The sequence below is a fragment of the Lepus europaeus genome, chromosome 10 (assembly GCF_033115175.1).
Source record: "Lepus europaeus isolate LE1 chromosome 10, mLepTim1.pri, whole genome shotgun sequence".
In the NCBI taxonomy this organism is placed as follows: Eukaryota; Metazoa; Chordata; class Mammalia; order Lagomorpha; family Leporidae; genus Lepus; species Lepus europaeus.
This window is the reverse complement of record NC_084836.1, coordinates 19,041,861-19,064,592: the sequence shown is the minus strand read 5'-3', so window position 1 is coordinate 19,064,592 and position 22,732 is coordinate 19,041,861. Positions and strand designations below refer to the sequence as shown.

The 22,732-nt window shown below is 39.3% G+C and overlaps 2 protein-coding genes across 3 annotated transcripts in view; one reads left to right on the top strand and one right to left on the bottom strand.

The window, feature by feature from the left end:
* CHPT1 (choline phosphotransferase 1) overlaps positions 1 to 1,640 on the top strand; it is a 34,416-nt gene extending 32,776 nt beyond the window's left edge. For both annotated transcript variants that reach the window (XR_009866973.1, XM_062203040.1), the window contains exon 9: positions 1,472 to 1,640. Coding sequence is in view for 1 of the 2 variants with exons in the window: in XM_062203040.1 (XP_062059024.1) it covers positions 1,472 to 1,516 (45 nt within the window). In the remaining variant the exon portion in view is untranslated. The remainder of the gene's footprint in view (positions 1 to 1,471) is intronic.
* On the bottom strand, positions 1,632 to 12,625 carry SYCP3 (synaptonemal complex protein 3). The gene is made up of 7 exons (XM_062203041.1): positions 12,493 to 12,625; positions 12,119 to 12,182; positions 11,922 to 11,956; positions 8,261 to 8,378; positions 7,088 to 7,187; positions 4,377 to 4,475; positions 1,632 to 1,784 (listed from the first exon to the last, which is right to left on the bottom strand). The coding sequence occupies exons 1-7, from the start codon at positions 12,620 to 12,622 to the stop codon at positions 1,632 to 1,634; spliced, it is 699 nt and encodes a 232-aa protein (XP_062059025.1). The 5' UTR covers positions 12,623 to 12,625.
* Between the last annotated feature and the right edge of the window lie 10,107 nt (positions 12,626 to 22,732).

Below are 22,732 nucleotides of genomic sequence, written 5' to 3'. Positions count from 1 at the left end.
TGGTCATTATGAATACTGTAACAGAGATCTCTGATGATCCAAATCTTCAAACTGCCATTTGACCCTGTTTCTAATTTTATACAACATATCTGTAGACCACATGCCATATGATAATCAGGGAAATAAGAGTAATGCTACTATACCTGTCTTAAGCAAAAGAAAAAGCAGAAAAACTTATATGAAGTAAGCACACAAAAAACACTTTGGGGTACTCATTTTGCCTCTGTTACTATTGGTAAAAGCTCTTAAACCTTAGAAGTTTACACAGAATTTTCCAATATTTACATTGGCAGAAAAGGAAAATCTTTTACAAAGCTTAGAAATTTAGGAAGTAAAGTGCCCTTTTAATGTCAAATATTTGTTGATGGTAGAAGATTAATTTATTTCTAAGTTATCACAGTTTAAAAAAGATTAAAGTGGGTTATAGATACCAAAATTTGAACTTCAAACACGGAAAAGCAGGAGGCAAATTCACTCCTCTTCTCCTAACAAGCATATTTTTTTATCCTTAATTATTCATGGGAAGCAATGTCAGAAAAAAAAACAATACTAAGCTTAACTGATTTATTTCAATCAAATGTTAAAACAATGTAATATCTCACAAATCAAATGTCTCATGTATTTTTCTATGTAAAATGCACATTTTAAAAGGTATAAAATTAATTATAAGTTTAGAAATGAATAAATATAAATATCGTATTTCCATATATTTATTAAGTTTTAAAGTTGAAGAAACATTGTAGGTATTCTTTAAAGACAGATGTGAAGTAGTTAAACCACAGGTAATTGGGTGGGAGGGTGGGTATGGTGGGAAGAATCACTATATTCCTAAAGTTGTACTTACGAAATTTGTACTCATTAAATAAAAGGATTTTTTGGGAAAAAAAATCATAGGTAATTAAATAAGCTAATGATATGCTTTCAGTCTTGCTAAATGACATTTTGATGTCTTTGTGGAAATGACATATTTAGAAATTCTTGAATTAAAACTGATAACCTTATTTAATTGTCTTAATAGGCAGTTTATTCCAGAACACAAACTTTAGCTTCTTGCAGTGTATAAGTCAATAGATTTTCTTTAGAAATATTTTCATCAGAATGTAACAATATATAGAAAAAGATGCACATGTAAAATAGATTTTGTGTATATTTTTTTCCTTTAGGAAGAATAGTGTAACCTTCTGTCCTTTGCTTTCCACCTTTTGGGACTAATACAGATACACAGAAGCTAAAATCTAAATTTAAATCTTTATTGATAAAAGCTAACTAACAGATATTAGAAAAATTCTGTACTACAACTAAAAGAGCTGAAGAAATTTCAATACATAACTATTTGGATTTTTATTTGGAAGTTAATAGAAAGGAAGAAGGGTTTTACACTTAATTAAGCTAATAATTAATGATGTTATTATTTAAACTAGAATTTATGAAAAAAATGCATCTTAATTAATCTTAAAATTGTATCATTTAGGTTCAAGTTCTTTCTTCAAAGAGTCATCAAAGTAACACGGATTGAAGAGACTGTCGAACACTTGCCATCTCTTGCTGCTGCTGTTTCATGAAAAGAGATTGTAAACATTTGTTTTTTAGTTAAGTGTTAACATATTTCAGCAAATAAAATATTTCAGTGCTTACATTAATCTTTTTTCTATTCTAAATGTGATTAAATCATGACTTACTGTCTCCATCATAATTTTTTTGTGCAACATGGCCATTTCTTTTTTAAGTTCAGCTTGTGCATTACTAAACTGATTTTCATGATTCTTCTCCAAGTCCTCCATACTCTAAAACATAAGAAGTTCGTTTGCAAACCACAGCTTTTCATCTTAGGTTGTAACTTATTCAATTAATGTTTAAAAGTAACAACTTCTTAATATCCAAATGATGCTCATTTATCCCATATAAAAACAGCTAATATATGAAGACCAGAATACATAAAGGAATTAAAATATCAGGCATTAATCATGTTATAGGAGCTACAAAAGCAGTATATTTTGCTCAAAACAATGTGTTAATGACTGTTAAGGTCAAGATGAAACAAAAAAAGATTGGGACTATATACTATAATTTGGAAAGTTTTCCAAACATCAGCTAATCTAATTATAGTAATGAATGTGACATGAGAATAGTGTAATTTGTAGTAAGACCCCATTTATCAATTATAAAGAACAAAAATATGTTTTAAATCTTTACTATTTATTCAAATAAATAGTTATCTAGTGGATATTTTTAAAAGTACTATGTTAAGTGCTATGGAGAAATTTAAAAATAATACATGACTATTCCCTTATTCCAATGAGAACATACAAACAAAACACAAAACTTAAGAGCAATGAAAATACAACTTGCTGTGACTATGTAAAAGAAAATGGGGATGAATTCCAATTTAGTTGGCAAAAGAGTAAAATTTTAACAGTTAAAAAGGAGTTAAAAGTATTCTTGGGGAAGAGCATAAGCAAAAGCATGACAGTACACGGTGTGAATTCAGAGAATGTGATTATGTAGAAAGTTGGGAGCAATGGACTAGTAAACAAAGCTTAGTAAGGGGCTCATAATGGGGGGTATCTCAAACACCTAAAAATGGGAAGCTACTGACAGTTTTTCAGAAGAAAGAGGTATGTTTTAGAAATACAATATGGTATTGTATTCTATTGGTTCTATTGTATTCTATTGGTAGAAATACAATATGGTACCTATGAAAGACAGATTACAGAGTCATCAATTAAAGAGGTTTTTTGTTTTTAAGATTTATTTGAAAGGCAGAATGAAAGAAAAGGAGTAAGAGACAGAGATCAATCTTCCATCTTCTGATTCACTCCCCAAATGACCATCCTGGTTTCCCATATGGGTAGCAAGAGCCCAAATACTTGGGCCACTCAACTACTGCTTTCCCAGGCACATTAGCAAGAAGCTGGATCAGAAGCAGAGCAAACCAGCACTCTCTTATGGGACGTTGATTTTGCAATAGCCATTTGTCTTGCTGTGCCACAATGTTGGTCCCAAGAGTTTTAATAGTACAAAAAAAGAATGATGAGGTCCTGAATTATAGTAGTAGCAGTGGCAATTAAAAGAAATAAAGAGGGGTCAGCAGTGTGGCATAGTGAGTAAAGCCACCGCCTGCAGTGCCAACATTCCACATGTGTGCCGGTTCAAGTCCTGGCTTCTCCACTTCTGATCTAGCTCTCTGTTATGACCTGGGAAAACAGTAGAAGATAGTCCAAGTCCTTGGGTCCCTGCACCTTGTGGAAGACCTGAAAGAGGCTCCTGGCTTTGGATCAGTACAGTTCTGGCCATTGCAGTCATTTGGGGAGTGAACCAAAGGATGGAAGACCTCTCTAACTGCCTTTCAAATAAATAAATCTTTAAAAAATTAAGAAAGGGGATCTTTAGTATTCCATTGACCTGCTATGAATATTTACTAAAAACTAAGTATATTTTTTTTGTTTTTTTTTTTTGTTTGTTTGTTTGTTTTGACAGGCAGAGTGGACAGTGAGAGAGAGAGACAGAGAGAAAGGTCTTCCTTTGCCGTTGGTTCACCCTCCAATGGCCGCTGTGGCCCGCGCACCGCGCTGATCCGATGGCAGAAGCCAGTTGCCTATCCTGGTCTCCCATGGGGTACAGGGCCCAAGCACTTGAGCCATCCTTCACTGCACTCCCTGGCCACAGCAGAGAGCTGGCCTGGAAGAGGGGCAACCGGGACAGAATCCGGCGTCCCGACCGGGACTAGAACCCGGTGTGCCGGCGCCGCAAGGTGGAGGATTAGCCTAGTAAGCAGCGGCGCCGGCCAAAACTAAGTATATTTCTACATAAAGAGGTCAGTGTTAGACTATAATTTGCTAGCAGGCATATATGTTGGTAGGTAATTCTCAATCCACAAATGTTGACTCCTTAACTGTCTCATAAATTGGCATATAAAGCCATTTTTAGTTATTGTAATATCTATAAAAGCAAATATGCTATAAAATACTTCCAGTACATTAGAAAATGAATGAAATATTCAATGATTTCATTGGGTACTTTGAAAAAATCATTGGATATTCAGACAAGTAAAAAACTACCTAGATATTATTTATAAACTTTTCAGTTAAAGAAAAACCACTAAAGTATTAATGAAGTATGGATTTGATGCACATTAAGTTCATTTCCAGGTAAAATTCCTCTGTTTACCATCTGTTTTGAATAATCTCCCACAAAACTGTTAGAACCTAAGTAAAGATATATTTATTAAAGTTAAATAAGAAAAAATTCAAAATGGAAAGTAGTTCAAATTTTTAAATCTATAAGCAAAATTTTCTTCCCAATTATTGGAAAAAAATTACCTGCTGGAAATACATTATATTTTATAAGAATGTACTGTGTCACCATATACCACAGACCTTTATTAACTGCTCATATAGCTGTCTAATTGTTTTCAGTCTCTGGCTCTGAAGATTTCTAGATTGTTGAAAAACCTTTTGTTGCTGTCGAAACAAATTCTACAAATACAAAAGAAAGTTATGTAATAACAATTTGGAAAAGATTTTAAATTTAGCAAAAATAATTCTGAACTTAAAAAGAATAGTTTTAAAGTCAATACTATTAACATTTTATCCTAACTGTTATGGCAAGTTCAGATCATTTGTGTTCACCACTAATGTGCAGTTATATATATATATATATATATTTATTTATTTGACAGGCAGAGTTAGACAGTGAGAGAGAAGGACAGAGAGAAAGGTCTTCCTTCCGTTGGTTCACCCCCCAGTCTGAAGCCAGGAGCCAGGTGCTTCCTCCTGGTCTCCCATGCGGGTGCAGGGCTCAAGCACTTGGGCCATCCTCCACTGCCTTCCCGGGCCACAGCAGAGAGCTGGAATGGAAGATGGGCAACCAGGACAGAATCCAACACCTCAACCAGGACTAGAACCCGGGGTGCCGGCGCCGCAGGCAGAGGATTAGCCAAGTGAGCCGTGGCGCCAGCCAATATGCAATAATATATTAATCCTATAAGTCCTGAGTAGAAAATATTTTTGCCTTTTTAAAAAAATTTTATTATTTTAAGACTTATTTGAAAGGCAAAGTTACAGAGAGGCAGAAGCAGAGAGAGAGAGAGAGAGAGAGAGAGAGAGAGGTCTTCCATCCACTGGTTCACTCCCCAGAGAGAGAGAGAGAGAGAGAGAGAGAGGTCTTCCATCCACTGGTTCACTCCCCAGATGGCAGCAACTATCGGAGCTGTACCAATCCGAGCCAGAAGCCAGGAGCTTCATTCTGGCTGGATTGGAAGTGGAGCAGCCAGGACTCAAACCAGCGCCCATATGGGATGCTGGCACTGCAGGCGGTGGCCTTATCCGATACACCACAGCACCAGCCCCACTGAGTAGGAAATCTTAAGATAAATCTTGGTAATTTGACTATCCACACAGATGGTCTTTCAAGTAATGAGTGTCTTCTCATGCCTTGACCTGTTTTCCACCAATTTTTTTTCTTCTACCCTACTTCAGCCATATACTTACATACCCATAATCTAGATTTTGCCATTTCCAATAATTTTTTACCTCTATAAAGTATTGAAATGCCAAATATATTAACTATGTGTTAAATGTTACTCTAAATCCTTTTTTTTTTTGAAGGCTTATTTATTTATTTGAAAGTCAGAGTTATACATGGAGAGGAGAGGCAGAGAGAGTATGGGGGGTCTTCCATCTGCTGGTTCCCCAGTTGGCCACAATGGCTGGAGCTGCGCCAATCCAAAGCCAGGAGCCAGGAGCTTCCTTTGGGTCTCCCACGTGGGTGCAGGGGCCCAAGGACTTGGGCCCTCCTCTACTGCTTTCTGAGGCCATAGCAGAGAGCTGGATCAGAAGTGGAGCAGCTGGGACTCTGTAGCCCATATGGGATACCAGCACCACAGGCAGCAGCTTCATCTGTTATACCACGCGCCTGGCTTCTATAGCCCTTCTGAAGGTGACTGGTGTGTGAACTGCTGTTCAAATTGGTGTCCTGCAGAGAGATGATATACTTTCCCCAAAATGTGTTCTGTAGAGTATCAGTCCCAGTCATTGTACACAAACTGAAGTTTCCTTTGCTCTCTATCCTCCTTTTAAGTTTGGTTTAAAAGAAGAGTGGTAGGAGAGAATGGAGACCAGCAAGAGATCAGATAGGAAAATAAGGCTTAGAATTTAGGTGGGTTTTTTTTTTTGTTTTTTTTTTTTTAAGGGAAAGGGCTTACTGGGGAAACCCAGCAGGCCAGAGGGAAGGGGCGAGGAAGGAAAAAGAAGGAGAGTGTAACAGAGAGAAGGAAAGAGAGAGGAGCTAGTGAGGAGAGAAGAGCTCTAAATCCTTTTAAATAAACTTACAATGAACTCATTTAATCCCCCAAACAACTCTATGAAATAGGTATTCATTATCCCCTTTCATAGATGAGGTACTAATTTGAATAATTTGTCCAGTTCATGGCCAACAATTGCTGAAGCCACAATTTGATCCCAAAGAGTAGTGCAACTCAGGTTTAACATTTCCAAAACAAAGCTGATCAACCTCCCCCTTCCCCAATTATTTGAACAGTAGCTCAGCTCTTAGATAAAAAATGTTTGATAATGATAAACAATAAAAGGATGAAGTGAAAGGTAGTTACCCAATATGAGTGGAGCAGAATTCCATCTCCCATAGGTTTAGACATGCAACACAAGTCTGACTATTAAAAGTAATCCATATCCTGATGATTGGTTCAGGAATAAGTTTAGGAGTGTAAGAACTATTTTGCTTACTACACTGAGAGAGCCTACCAAGAACTAGCAACAGCTCAGATACTACATGAACAATCCCTCCCTATCCTTATCCAGCTGTACCTAAAGCTGAACTACCCCGATTTCTTTTATATAAACCAGTAATCCTTTTATACTTGGACAAATTTCTGTCACTTAGAACCAAAAGATCCCAATCAGTATAAAGATCAATGGCTTTTGAGTATGGCATGTGCCCATACTAAAACACATAGCCAACAATGGATCATAGGATCTGGCTTAGTTCCAGCCCTAACACAAGGTTAGACTCTCCATTCCTATTTAACACTTGGTTATAATAGATTAATTACAAAACTAATTATGATACCAACAGTTAGTTTTTCTTCTTGTTCCCCAGATTGCTGCAGATCTAAATCCCACTCCTCAAACAAAGTTAGAAACTGCTGAGAAAATTCTTGGTGAAGCTTCTGCCTGTAAAACACAGAAGTGATTGTCGTATTTCATATCAAATATTTATAGTAAGGAAATAACAGCAGCTTAAATATTCTGATGGAAACCAGCTGATTCCAGAAGTACATTTTTCCCCAAACAACCTAACAGAAAAGCCTTCTCCCATGCTTTAGCTCTTGAAAACTAAAGAAGTTTTATTGTATAAATAAATTCAGAAAAACTCTATGTCCAAGTAGTTCATTTTTTTCCTTCTGAATATAGGCTCTGATACAATTAATATACTGACTTTTTTTTTTTTTTTTGATAGGCAGAGTTAGTGAGAGAGAGAGACAGAGAGAAAGGTCTTCCTTCTGTTGTTTCACCCCCAAAATGGCCGCTACGGCCAGTGCGCTGCGCCGATCCGAAGCCAGGAGCCAGGTGTTTCCTCCTGGTCTCCCATGCGGGTGCAAGGACCAAGCACTTGGGCCATCCTTCACTGCACTCCCAGGCCACAGCAGAGAGCTGGACTGGAAGAGGAGCAACCGGGATAGAACCCGGCGTCTCAACCAGGACTAGAACCTGGGGTGCCGGCGCCACAGGTGGAGGATTAGCCTAGTGAGCCGCGGCGCCGGCCATAGGTGACATTATTATATATATCCTATATCCAAGTAAAAATATCTAACTTAATTTTTACCCATTTTGGTACAACAAAGATTTTGTACAAATGAACAATTAAAACAATTTTTTTATAATGTAAGACTAGTGTTTTTCTACATTGTTGAACATAGTTAACTATCAGATGGTTTCTATGATATTTATCCTTTACTCAACCAGTGTAGTTTGAGAATTACTCTTTTATAATAAAAAATCCAATTGTTATTTAAAAAGAAAAAAAGACTTTATTTACTTTTAAGAAATATATTTTACTTCTAAGAAGGAGAGGTTTTGGGACTAAAAGGTTTATATGTGCAGAGAAATGTCATATATACTTTCACTAGGAACTCCAATAAATAGAAGGTGAAATTTATAGTAAGTGATTTGCTCTAATTTATTGCTCAATAAATACTAAGAAATGATACAAATATTATAGCTCTTAAAAAGACCAACAATCTTACCTTTGCTCTTGTTGTATTCTCCAAAAATGTTCAATCAACTGATTACTGCTTTTGAAACAAGATTTGGTATAAATTTCTAGTCTTCTTTTCTTGGCAAGAAGAGCTTTGTGAATGTCAGCTACATGGAAAACAAATATCCATTAAAACCCAATATTAAGGAAAATTATTTTGACATATTCAAGTAAATATATGTGAAGTTGATTTGAAAATATCAGAAAGATATTTAAAATTGAATTTAAAAATAGGCATAATTTTAAATACAGGATTATTTGCTCCCTCTTTTTTTTATTTTGAGAAAACTTTCAGTTATTAGTACTGAGTGAGCATCCCTAATCCAAAGTCCCAAATGCTGAAAAATTTGGAACTTTTGAGCTCTGAAATACTAAAAAAGTTTCAAATTTGGGGCACTACAGACTTGGGGTTCTTGTACTAGTGCTACTCAACCAGTATAGTCTTTGCAAATATTCCAAATCCAAAAATGTCTGAAATCTGAAACACTTCTGATCCTCAGGATTTACTCAACCTATATACTAATTCTGATTTTCCTAACTGAAGATCATTTTTTTTAAATTTAGGGGTGGTGAAGACTGTCAATAAACACTCAAATATTCAAGGCATTCTTCATGAGAAAGCTAATAAAGCCTAATTTTTCTAAATTTATATAACATCTTCCAATTGATTCACTTAGCAAAATTGTTAAAACCTATAATATATTTAACAGAAAAAAGTACTCTTCCCAAAAAGGTTAAATCCAAGAATAAGAATTATTTTTTAGGTGGCTAGTGCTGTGGTGTAGTAGGCTAAGCTTCCACCTGAGGTGCCAGCATCCCATTAGGGCGCTGGTTCATTTCCCAGCTGCTCCTCTTATGATCTAGCTCTCTGCTATGGTCTGGGAATTCCAGCTTACTGGGAATGCAACAGCAGATAGCCCAAGTGCTTAGGCCCCTGCACACATGTGGGAGACCTGGAAGAATCTCTTAGCTTCAGCTCTGCTCAGCTCCAGCCATTGTAGCCATTTAGGGGAGTGAATGGAAGTGGATGGAAGACCTTTTTCTCTGTCTCTCCCTCTGTCTGTAACTCTGCTTCTAAAATTAAAAAAAAAAAAATTTAAAAGGAATTATTTTTAAACATATTAAGGTTTTATTATTTTTTATTTATTTGAAAGGCAGAGAGAGAGACTGATTTTCCATACACTAGTTCACTATTCAAATGATCACAACATTTGGGGCTGGGCCAGGCCAAAGCCAGAAGCCCTAATTCCATCTCTCTTGTGGTATCAGAGAACCAACTCCTTGAGCCATCATCTGCTGCCTCCTCAACTGTGTATTAGCAGGAAGCTGGATCAGAAGTGGAGTAGCCAGGACTTGAACCAGGCACTTTGATACAGGATGTCAGGCATCCTGAGTGGAGACTTAACTGATGTGCCAAATGCCTATCCCAGTTAGATACTTCTAAATATGTTTTTATTAAAATGGCAAGACAAAGACCAATGATATACAAATCTTAGTTTTAGGTCGGCGCCGTGGCTTAACAGGCTAATCCTCTGCCTTGCGGCGCCGGCACACCGGGTTCTAGTCCCAATCAGGGCGCCGGATTCTATCCCGGTTGCCCCTCTTCCAGGCCAGCTCTCTGCTATAGCCCGGGAAGGCAGTGGAGGATGGCCCAAGTTCTTGGGCCCTGCACCCGCATGGGAGACCAGGAGAAGCACCTGGCTCCTGATCAGCGAGATGCGCCGGCCGCAGCAGCCATTGGAGGATGAACCAACGGTAAAAAGGAAGACCTTCCTCTCTGTCTCTCTCTCTCACTATCCACTCTGCCTGTCAAAAAACAAAAACAAAAACAAAAAAACAATACCTAAAAAAAAAAAAAACCCAAATCTTAGTTTTAATAAATACCTAGAGACATTCAAGAACATTTTAAAATGTGGATATTTTTACTGCTAAGTACCTCATTTCATAAAATTTGATACTTCAAATATGCTTTGCTCAATTTGTTTACGCTTTGGATTTACCATAGCTTTCTTTCAGTAATCATGATGGAGCTATATATATATTTTATATTTTCAACATAATGAATTTTCTGAGTTTATAAAACAAGTACATAGCTATCCCCAAATACACACTTTTTAAAGATTATTTATTTGAAAGGCAGATTTACAGAGAGGCAGAGGCAGACAGAAGTGCAGAGAAAAAGAGAGAGAAAGAGAGGTCTTCCATCTGCTGGTTCACTCCCCAAATGACCGCAATGGCCAGAGCTCACTGATCCGAAGCCAGGAGCCAGAAGCAAGGAGCTTCTTCCAGGTCTCCCACGTGGGTGCAGGGGCCCAAGAACTTGGGCCATCTTCTACTGCTTTCCCAGTCATAGCAGAGAGCTGGATTAGAAGTGGAGCAGTTGGAACTCAAACCAGCGCCTATATGGATGCCAGCACTGCAGGCGGTGGCTTTACACACTATGCATAGCCCCAGCCCCCATATTTCAAGAAAGGCTTGTAGTGACTTTTTTTAAGTATCATCCTCCAGCAAAGTTCACATAACTGGTATTTAACAGTGTAAGTTAAGGGGTGAGTGTTTGGCACAGCAGTTAAAATGTCACTTGGGATGCCTGCAATTCTTATTGGAGTGCCTGAGTTTGAGTCCAACCTCTACTTCCAATTCCAGCTTACTGCTAGGAGGTAGCAGGTAATGGTTCAAGTAATTTGGGTCCCTGACACCCATGTGGAAGACCCTGCCCGAGTTCCTGGTTCCTAACTTTGTCCTTACCCAGCTCTCCCTGTTGCAGGCATTTGGGGAATAGCTTAGCAGATAGAACATTTCTGTCTCACTATCTTGCTTTCAAATAAAAATAAATTCATAAATGAAAAATGTAAAAGCATTAAGTATTTTTGGACTTGATTATAAATATCTATCTGGCTAGCAAAGTTGTTCTTAGTTTAGTTTTCTTTTTTTTAAAAAAAGATTTATTTATTTATTTGAAAGAGTTACAGAGAGAGAGGAGACAGAGAGATATATATCTTCCATCTGCTGTTTCACTCCCCAAATGGCTGCAATGGTTGGGGCTGGGCCAGGACAAAGCCAGGAGCCAGAGCTTCCTCCAGGTCTCTGGGAGCAGGCCAGAGGACTTGAGCCATCCTCAACTGCTTTCCCCAGTGCAATAGCAGGGAGCTGGATTGAAAGTGGAGCAGCCGGGACTCAAACTGGTGCTCATATGGAATGCCGGCACTGCAGATTGTAGCACCTGTTCTTAGTTTTCAATCACATAGCTTATTAATGTGAAAATAAGAGTTAAATTACAGGTTGTGGTTTACAGCCCTCCCTAAAGAAAAGAACATAGGAAAAATAATAGGAAGTAACCAAAGGAAAAACTGATATATATACAGATATGTATGTAACACTTAGTCTATGAATACAAAGAAGGGTAAAGCCCTTTGCCATCTATTTGAAAATTCCATAGTCCATTAAATTCACACATGTATAAAAGCACCATTCTTTTTCATATCATGGAAAAGGTAAGGAAATCTATGATGCTAAATCACAATTACTTATGCAAAATCCTATATAAGAGAACAAGGCACTAAATAAAAGTCATATACTCTAACATTTCTTACTATACAAGTTATGATACGATTTAGAATTTTCTTTAAATAAAAATCTAATAAAAATACCTCCAAATCGTTCCAGCATACTGTGTACTTCACCTCTGTGAGAAAATAACATTTAAAAAATGTTTAATTAAGGATCGACAAAATATTGTGCCCATTCGGGAAGATACATGTCAAGTATTTTACACATAATACTTGCAAGACAAAGTAAACTTTTCTTGAAGCATTTTAACAAACAAAAGTTATTTTGAATATGTTACCCCACATCTTCAAATAGTCTTGAAGATCTTTTCTTCCCACGTTTATCAATTACTGGAGTCTTTCCTGTATTGACAATAAAAGAAAGAAAAACATTTTTGAAATTAAGTGTGGTATTCATTTTAATGAATTAGTATCTTTACTTTGGTATCTTTTGGGCCTTTGAAGTTTTTGAGTAGACACATAAATGTAATGCTTTTTCTAGATTGGGTGAAATTAAATCAGGATTCAGGGCCATATAAGCTTCTAAAACTCTGATAACATGTACCAGAGTCAAAAGTTCATGAAAGCACTTCATGTTTCTTTATAGTTTCAAAGGTAGGTTCCACACAAATGCACTGCAGGACACCATCACTGCACATTAGATTTACAGTACCTTCCAAAATATCCTCCTCTGACTCGCTGAAATCTTTTTTAGTTTGTTTCCGGATATTATAGGCTCCTTTAGGATCATCCACTGATACCTTTCGTAACTTTCCAGAATATTTTTTGCCAGAGGGTGCCATATTTAGATGTTCTCAAAAAAAAAAAAAAAAAAAAAGTTAAAAACCTCTCAAACCTGAATCCAAAAACATCATTTAAATCAATATGATAAAAGTTAAAAATAAAATAGCAAATACAATTACCTTAGTTAAAATTTAAGCAGTAGCCTAATTTCTTTTATTGGATCAAAAAGTCAAAAAAAGAAGATACTGACATCTGTAGAAAAAAAAGACAGAGATGAGAAAGAGGTGAGAACGAAAGAAGAGTTGAAAGAGAAACAGAAAAAAAAAACAGAAAAAGAGGAAGGGGGAAAGAAAGGAAGAGGGAAAGAGAAAGAAAGAAAAAGATTTGAAATAAAAAAGAGAAAAAGACTAAAAGAAAGAGGGAAAGACAGAAAAGAAGAAAGAGGAGGGAAAAAATGGGAAAGAAGGGGAAGGGAAGGGGCTAGACAAGAAACAAGGAGGCAAGCGCATGCGCGCCATGCGGGGCTGCAGGCGCGCTCGCACCGAGCCCGGGGCAGTCCGCCCGCAGGGCCACTGTGTTCAGTTGGTCCCTGCCAGAATCCGGCTGAATCCAGCTGCCTCTCTGGCCCACGGGGAGATCAAGGCTGAGCACCTGGCCCGCCGAGTGTGCGAAACCCAGTTCCCAGCAACACAAACGAAACAGCCATTAACAATACGATGAACAAAGGCCCCAAACAGGCAGCAATCTGGGCCTTGGGAAACGGATCAGCCTTGTAAGATTTCCACAACATACATAACGAGGAAAAACAGAGCCGCGTCCCCAGTTCATCGGTTTGTTCTTTTGGGAGTTTGGGGGCAGCTAAGAGGGAAAGATGCGCCCGATCCCGTGCCTCGAGGCCCCTCTGGACACGGGCATGGGGCCCAGGGACAGTTCAGCCCACCTTCTTTGCACCTGTCCCCTGCCTCCTGATGTCGCGGCCTAAAGTATAGTAGGTCCGCTACCGCCATTTTCCTGTCAGAGCCCCAGAGCGGTCACCAGGCCCCACTCCGGCGCTGGACGAACTCCTCCCCCACTCACGACTGAAAGACTCCTCAGTGGTGACGACCAGCTAACGGTCTCCCGAGGGTCGCACCCCGATCTCCTCCCCGCTCCGCTCCTCACCTGCGGAGCCGACTTGCCTCGCTGCCTCGAGGCCTCTGAGGTAAGTTGTGATTCCCGCGGGAGAAACGCCGGCCCGGCCTCAGCCAGGCGCGTCCCTGATTGGCTGGAAGCCAACGCGCATGCTTACTGGAGAGCAGAGTCTCCGCCCCCAAGTCACACTGCTAAATAAAACGTTGGGTGCTATGTTTAGGCACCCGCCAGCGGTGTGTGGGTGTGAGGTGTGCTGTTTTCTATTTTCAAGTTTGAAATTTTTTAAAAGTATTTGAAAACCCACAAAAAGAGTATGTAAATCACAAAACATGATTAGTACACCACCTAATTTGTGAAGTAGAATTTTACTAATATTTGCTGAATCTCCTCAGGAAATTTTGCACACACACCCCCTCCCCCATTCAGCCCGGCTTCGCTCCTTCCCGCCCTCCCTGTTCAGAGGGCTCAGAAATTTTAGCTTGAATTTTGCAAATGATCACTACCACATACATAGGCGCCCTTAAGCAACACGATTTACCTTTGTGTTCGGGCATTACGGAAAACTGTACCATAATCTGTACAGTTTTCTGCTGGCCGCTTTACTCCACGTTCTGTCACTAAGAGAATATTCCTACACGTACCTAGGGTTCTGCCACTTTCATAACTGAATAATGTTCCGTTGTAAGTCTATTCCTCAATGTTTTCATTGATTGTCTTGCCTACGAACACCTGGGTTATTTCCAGATTAGGATATATAAACAGTGTTACTATAACTAGTCCAGTCTTTTAGGAGTTTTCACAAAGTATCTAAGTGTTAAGGTGTCAGGCAGTAGGCTGTGATAATCAGCAGTGCCAAGTTGTTTTCTTTTTCTTTTTTTCTTTCTTTATTTATTTTGACAGGCAGAGTGGACAGTGAGAGAGAGAGAGACAGAGAGAAAGGTCTTCCTTTTTGCCGTTGGTTCACCCTCCAATGGCCGCTGCGGCCAGCGCACCGCGCTGATCCGAAGCCAGGAGCCAGGTGCTTCTCCTGGTCTCCCAGGGTGCAGGGCCCAAGGACCCGGGCCATCCTCCACTGCACTCCCGGGCCATAGCAGATATACCAACACCAGCCGAATGAGTTCCCTTTGTTGCATGTATTAATCGTACCTTGGTACTGTCACACTTCTTAATTTGCCATTATTGTGGGTGTAAAACATTCCTTTGAGATCCTTTGCATTTCTCTAATCATGAAAAAATAATCTCTTTTACACAGCCAGATGCTTGCTTTTTCGTATCCTTAAAACGTCTATTTGGGTTTCTTGTTCATTTTTCAATGATTGTTTTGTTTCTTATTGACTTGTAGTCTTTATATATGTTGAATGCTAATCTCCATGTCTGTCGTTCTGTGTATTTTTGAAGGAATTTAATCTTTAACCTGAAATCACAAAAATATTCTCCTACCGCTTTATATAGATCTTAAGGTCTTACTTTACAAAGTCTTCCTTCATCACGAATTAATTTTTGTGCCTGGTTTCATATAGGGATCTAATTACACTTTCTCCCTTAATGTGGAAATCCCACCTTCATTCGGTGAGTTGTGAATGCTTTCTCTATAAGCTATGTCACTTGTCAAATTTCCATTTGTTCTTGAGTCTGCTGCTTTAGCGTGTTCCGCTGCTCAGTTTGCCTAACCACAGTTTTGATCACTCCAGCTTTATTAAAGTTTTGGTAATGATGACAAGTCTCGCATTTTATTTTTCCTCACCAGTTTCCTTAGCATTCTTGAACTAGAGTTTCTATAAGGAATAATGATGCCTGTGTAGGTTTTTGGTTTGCCCTGCTTGAAACTTACCTTCTATTATTAGTTTAAGTCTTTTGTTTTGTTTGCTTTGCCTTATTTATGAATATTGCAATTTATTAAATTCTGTATTCAAATGATCATATGCTTCTTTCCTTGTTAGTGCGGTAAATAAGATTTATACTTTTAAAATGTTAGCTCAGACTTAACATTCCTGTGATAAACTTCAGTTGATCAACTTTAATTTTTTAGGATACTGCTGGTTTGTTTAGCGTTTTTCAACCATTTTCAAGACTGAGATTGGCCTGTTTCTCTTTTTATCCTTGTGATGTAACCAAAATAAATTTGGCCTATACCAGCCGCCATACTTCCTGTTTGGCCCAAATATCTATACGGGCAAATAGAGTGAACTACAACCTAGCTTGATTTGTAAGCGTGCTATAACCTAAGCTTACAGCTTGTAACCAAGCAACTGAGTCGCAGCCAATCATCACAGCTAAATATCCAGCCAATCAGAAGCCAAAGGCTGCCAAATCATGCCCAAATAAGGTAAACGCCGCCCTGCCCCCCCAGGCAGCGTTCTATGTCATTTCCAGTCTTGTTTTGAAAGTCTCTCACCGAACTGTGAATAGAATTATGTTCTGAACCCTCTTTGGTCAGGGGTCCAGTGTGACTCTAAAACATTTTTCTTGCTCCAATTAACTTTATTACATTGACCTTTAACATGATCTAACTTGAAATTAAGGTTACGCTGCCCCCTTCCCTCCAGTCCGCGCGGACGCCATTACTTACCCCATCGAGGCTTTCCCTATCCCAGTCTGGAACTGTAGTTAAAATTCTGTACCTTATTTATTTTTCCGTATTCCCTTTCCTACTTTGCCACTTTTTATTGCAGTATATAACGTCTGTCTTCCTCAGCAACCCGCTGCTTCCGCTCCTTAGAATGTATACTCTGGACGGAAGCCGGAATTGTATGTGAATGGAGGACCTGTTATCACCTTTTTCCAAATAACAATCCAGTTGTCCCCAACGTCATTCACTAAAAAGTCTGTATTTGCCGTACTGATCTGTGTGCTACCTGTATGATACTTTGGATTTCCATATGGAGTTTGGTCAACATCTGGATTTCCTAGTGCATTCCGTTGGCCTGTATGTCTACTCCTGCACTGTGGTACACTGAGTTATAGAGGCTCACGAGTATATCTGCTAGGGCAGTTTCAGACCCCTGCCCCATTATACTTTTTCAGTGTTTCCCTATTTGTGCATTTTTAAAGTAAAATATTGAGTGTCACCTTGTCTCTCCAAGGAGGTGGGAGAGACCTTATTGATATTTTTATTGGTTTTTATATTTATTGATATTTAAATTAATTTAGGTGAAAATGACATCTTGATGTTGAAACTTTCTAACAGTGAACAAGGGATGTATGTCTCTCCATTAGATCAAATATATACGTTTGTGTCTTTTTATAGTGTTTTAAATGTTTATTATATTTACTCCTAAATAGTTTTGTCTTCGGTAGTATAGAAAATGTTTTGTAGCGTTTGTTGACTGTACACATTAAATTCTACTGTAAAGGTGGTGTTTTCAATGTACATTTCAAAATAAAGTAGTGGAGGACAAGAACTGTCTTTGGCATTTGGAGCACAACTAAAAGACACAATAAAGCCACTAAAAGGTTCATGCAGATCAGAACAAATGAAAATTGCCCACCTCCTATATGGGATAAATTAATGGGTCTCAAAATGATAGTGTGCATCAACTCTTTCAGGAAGATTGTTTATGTCTGGCATGAGGATAAAACATGTTAACCTGCGCCCTCAGGTGATCTGAATACAGGGGGTCAGTGGGTAATGCTGGCATAATAAATTAAGATAATCTAAGTTAAATATTGTGGCAAATCTTGTATTTCCCTAACAATTGTATTCTTCATCCTAACAGAACTTTCACATTCCTTTTAAAAAAACATTATTTTCATTTTCATTTCATTATTATTTATTTTCATTTTATTAGAAATAGGGGGAAGAGGGGGAGAGGGGAGGGAAGAGTGGAGGGGGGAGGGGGGAGAGAGGGAGGAGAGGGAGGAGAAGACGGGAAGGGAGAGGTGGGAGAGGGGGAAGAGGTGTGGTGAGGAGGGGGAGAGGAAGGTAGAAGAAAGGAGGGTGAGAGAGGGGAGGAAGAAGGAGGGGGAGAGAGGAGAAGGAGGGCAAGAGGAGACAAGAGAGGGAGAGGGGAGAGGGAGGGAGAGGAAGAGGAGGAGGGGAAAGGGAGGGAGAAGGGGGAGAGGGGAGAGGAGAGAGGGAAGAAATAAATAAAAATATGAATATCTTCTCCACTGGCTCACTACCCAAGTGGGGCTAGGCAAGGCTCAAGCTGTGAACTGAGAAGAGGGAGGGAGGGGGAAAAGGGAGAGGAGGGAGGAGGGAGAAAGGGGAAAGGGAGGGGGATGGGAAGGGGAAAGAAGGAGGGCGAGGGGGAGAGGGGAGAAGAGAGGGAGGGGGCAGAGGACGGGGAGAGGAGAGAGGGAAGAAAGAAAAAAAGAAAGAAAAACATGAGTGTCTTCTCCACTGGCTCACTCCCCAAGTGGGGCTAGGCAAGGTTGAAGCTGTGAACTGGGAACTCAGTCTGGGTCTCTCATATAGGTGGCACGGACTGAACTAGCTGAGCCATCACCTGCTGCCTCCCAGGTTGAGTACTAGCAGGAAGCCGACTTGGAAGCAAAGCTGGGACTCAAATTTAGGCACTCCAATACCGGATGTAGGCATCCCAAGTAGCATCTTAAGTACTGTGCCAAACACACCCAGGAATCTCAACACTCTTACAGGTGCACATAGATAGATGACTCAGTTCAAAGACTAGGTTGGCCATGCAACCCACAAGTCATAGGGGACATTTAAATGAAAGTTTTTTGAATTAGATTCAGCTTGCACTTTTTCCCCACTAGAAAAAAAATTTTCTATAGAGTAGAATCATATTCATTTATATCAGTTATCTGCTACACACAGAGACACAATTTCTACACAATGAAGGTTGAAAAAACCCCACATAATCAGGTGCTTACAGGGCCAGCACTGTGGCATAGCAAGTTAAACCACTGCTTACAATACCAGCATCCCATATGGGCACCAGTTCCTGGCTGCTCTACTTCTGATCCTACTTCCTGCTAATGCACTTGGAAAAGCAGCTGAAGACTGCTCAGTCTCTGGACACTTGCATCCACGTGGAAACCCTGAATGAAGCTCCTGGCTCCTGGCTTCAGCCTGGGGAGTGAACCAGAGGATGGAAGACCACGCGCTCTTTATGTTAACTCTTTCAAATAAGTAATTTCTTTTTTAAATCAGTGCTTACACACTATTTCATTTTAGTTTTCTGTTTTAAGATTTGTTTATTTTGAAAGGCAGAGTTAAAGACATCAAGAGATCTTCCATCTGCTGACTCACTCCCCAGATAGCCAGGCCGAAGCCAAGAGCCAGGAGCTTCATCTGGGTCTCCTACGTAGGGGTCAAGAGCCCAAATATTTGGGCTATCTTCTGTTGTTTTTCTCAGGCCATTAACAGGGAACTGGATCAGAAGTGGAATAGCCAGGACAGAAACTGGTGCCTATTGGGATGCCCACATTACAGATGGTGGCTCTACACAACACTGGCCCAGTAACTTAATTGCTATTCAAGAAACCCAGTAATTTTTCTGGCTCATTTCAAAGTCCTTCACAGTTGTCTCTCTCATACAGAAGGGAAGAGAAAAAATGGACATTTCCTAGACAGTGCTAGTGTTTGGCACCTTCCTTTTGATTTTTTTGCCTTTGTCCTAGAACACAGATGTGACCTGGAGACAAAAGCTATGTACTGAGGCTTTAAGAAGAAGAAGAGAGAATCCACTTCCTTAAATTATGGCAGTCTGGATTACCTGTTCCTACTGCTTCTTACCTGAAAAACACAAAGCTCAAATTTTGCTAGTCCACTATTTATGGGGCAGCCAAATGCAAATCAGAATGATATGGAAGGAGCTGGCACTATGGGTAAAGCCATGGCCTGCAGTTCCGGCATCCCACATGGGCACTGGTGCAAGACCTGGCTGCTGCTCCACTTCCAATCCAGCTCTCTGCTATGGCCTGGGAAAACAGTAGAAGATGGCCCAAGGCCTTGGGCCCCTGCACCTGCGTGGGAGACCCAGAAGAAGCTCCTGGCTCCTGGCTTCAGATCAGCGCAGCTCTGGCCATTGCAGCCAATAGGGGAGTAAACCAATGGATGGAAGATCTCTCTCTCTCTCTCTGCCTCTCCTTCTCACTCTGTGTAACTCTTTCAAATAAATAAATGAATCTTTTAAAAAATGTTATGGAAGAACTGAAATTCATTTTTAAATCCGGTTTGGGTTAGCCAGGACAGACTATCACTGCAATAAATAAACCCAAGCATGTGTAGTGACCTTTTAAAAAAGGTTCATTTAATTCTCTGGGAGAATAACCGGGCCCTCAGGGCAGCCAGGCAGTCACTGAGGGACTCAGACTAATGGAAATGCTACCATCTTCAATGGGTGGTTTCCAGGGCTGCGGTAGGTTGTCTCCATTCCAGCCAGCTAAAGGGGTAAAATGGGTATGGAACAGCACCAGGCAGAAGGATTTTATGGCCAGGTCTGGAAAAGACACACATCAATTCTGCTCACACTTTATTGCTAGAGCTCACCTAACAGAGCGCACCTAATTAGAATTACATCTAATAGCAGGAAGGCTGGAGATTATGGCCTAGCTTGGCCAAGGAAGAAGAGAATAAGGAACTAGGTGAGTAGCTTGCAATGGCTGTTTCCTACACAGAGGGATTCCAAAAAGAGTTTTCAAAGTTAAAAATTTTATTCAAGGAGAAAGTAAAAAGTAGTTTAAGACATGACATGAAAATTCAGCACAAAATTAAATTAGTCTTGCTTAGAAACTGTGAGGCCTTGGTCTATTAGTTGATTTCTCTAAGCTTTAGTTTCTCCTTTGCACTAGCTTAATGAACTTAATATTTATCTCACAGTATTTTATATTTTAAAGAGTATAATAATCCATAACAACTGTATAATAGGTACTCAACAGCATATAGCAAATACTCAGTAAATGTAGGCTTATCAACATTATAATATAATGGGTACTTATTGAGTCACTGGTATACAATTTCCTGAATGTCAAACATATGAATGCCAACCAGTGCCAGGCATATTTAATAACTAAAAATACATATTTTAATAAAAATTAGAGCATTTTATTACCAAATAGCAATTTTAAATAAGATTTATTTATTTATTTGAAAGGCAGTTACAGAGAGGTAGAGACAGAAACAGAGAGAGAGAGGTCTTTCATCTGTTGGTCCGTTCCCCAAATGGCCACCATCGGCTGGGGCCTGACTGATCCAAAGCCAGGAGCCAGGAGCTTCCTCCAGCACTCCAATGTGCCTGCTTTCCCAGGCCATAGCAGAGAGCTGGAGCAGAAGTGGAGCAGCCAGGACATGAACTGGCGCCCATGTGGGATGCTGGCACTGCAGGTGGTGGCCTCACCCGCTATGCCACAGCGTCGGGCCCCCAAATGTAGATTTCGGGTGGAAAATATCACTGCTCAAATATGAGTGACTGGAAATTTATAAAATATTGCAAGATATTTCTGAGTTTTTTAAGGAAGCATACCTCAAAAAAGATCTAACAAGTTGATAGCTATTTAATCGAAAGGGCAACTGCTGGCACAGGCTGGTTTCTAGGGGCCCTGTGGTATTCACTCCTCTCACACTGTCCTGAAACCAGTTTTTCATATGGTATCGCATCCAATGCTGCCTATCTGGCAAGCGATATAGCTTCTACTAATGGTTTGGTGAGATGTCAATTTGTATATGTCATAGACAACCTTGTGGATATCCCCTTTCACCAAAGATCTTTGCCCCCAAGTTCCGTAGGAGATCTTCTTGCAGCTGCCAGTTCTGTGCTACCCTCTCTCTTGCTGGCCTGCCCATTATAGCTCTTCTACATTTTTCCTCCTCCCCCACTACCCTCAGGAGTCACTCTATCACCTTGTACTATAAACACAGTTTTCTCACGCCTTCGTTGTATCCCCACCTATAACTCCACTCACCAGAACAAAGGAGTTATATCCAAGGCCAACAAATTAACTGTGGGAGAGGAATGGCATTTTAAATAGGTGCTCCAATTTGGAATCACTAATTTGATGCATTTAATAAGGACGGCTGAACATCTCCATCTGGTGGCTTACTAATACCACTGCCTTATTTTTTCAAATGTCAGGAAATTATTAGAAATGAAAAGCAGTAAAGAAATAAGGAACCAAGACTATAAATGGGCCATTTACTCTATACATATATAAGATTGTATTACGTCACCTTCCAACTTTCCTACTTGAAATGAAAATTCATTTATACTCAAGTTTCAAATATTATTACTTATCCACTTAAGTAAAATCACAAGAATTGAGATAACTGTTTTACCAGTAAATTTCTGACAATTGAACCAAGGTTGGCTAATAAAAAACAGTCTACTTTCCACTAAAAATTTAATATGGGTCACTTTCAGTTTACATAGAACTTATAGTTCAACTATAAGTCCAGACATAAAAGCAATAAATATTCATAGTAAGATAATTTTTGAAGATGTAAAATGAAGGAAATGAAATTCATTCATAATGTCACCACCTAGGGATAATACAGAGTTTAAATTTGGGGTTTTTCAGTGCTTGTATATATCACTGCCCCCAGATAATTTTAAAATACATTTCAAATTTTGTACCTACCTTAGCTTATAACAGCGCCACAACCGTTTTTGTTTTAAGTCCTATATTTTATCTCTTTCATCTAAGATCTGGCAAGCAAAGGTTTCAGGATTTTATTGACTAATTATTTTTAGACTCTCTCCTTCAAACAGTAAGTTTGAAGTAACCCTCCTGTTTATTGTTTTGCTTTGAATCTTCTTCCCTGTGATGTTTAGGATTTCACAGGCTCATTTAAACATCCCAATGTATTGGCTGAAGAATGATGAATAATGGCTCCCAGATTCTTTCCTGGGATACACACCATTCACTGTTATCATTACTGAAAATCATCTATCATTTTTCTTTATTCATAGTAAAAATTAACTAAGAGTGCATGGAATCTAACCACAGAAATCGCCATTACAACCAAATGTTCATTTCCCTGAAATCTTTCTGGGACAAATTCTTCTCTTTTACAAAGATACCTAGATATACCCTCTAAGTTTTTACCATATAAATTCCATCTAGAATCTATTTCC

What these genes read in the sequence shown, in the direction of transcription:
- SYCP3 (XM_062203041.1), bottom strand. Translation starts at nt 12,622, where the DNA reads ATGGCACCCTCTGGCAAAAAATATTCTGGAAAGTTACGAAAGGTATCA. An exon ending in AGAGGAGGATATTTTGGAAG is followed by an intron (nt 12,183 to 12,492) that starts GTACTGTAAATC and finishes TTGTCAATACAG; the next exon opens with GAAAGACTCCAGTAATTGAT. An exon ending in AACAAGAAGAAAAACTAACT is followed by an intron (nt 4,476 to 7,087) that starts GTTGGTATCATA and finishes TTGTATTTGTAG; the next exon opens with AATTTGTTTCGACAGCAACA.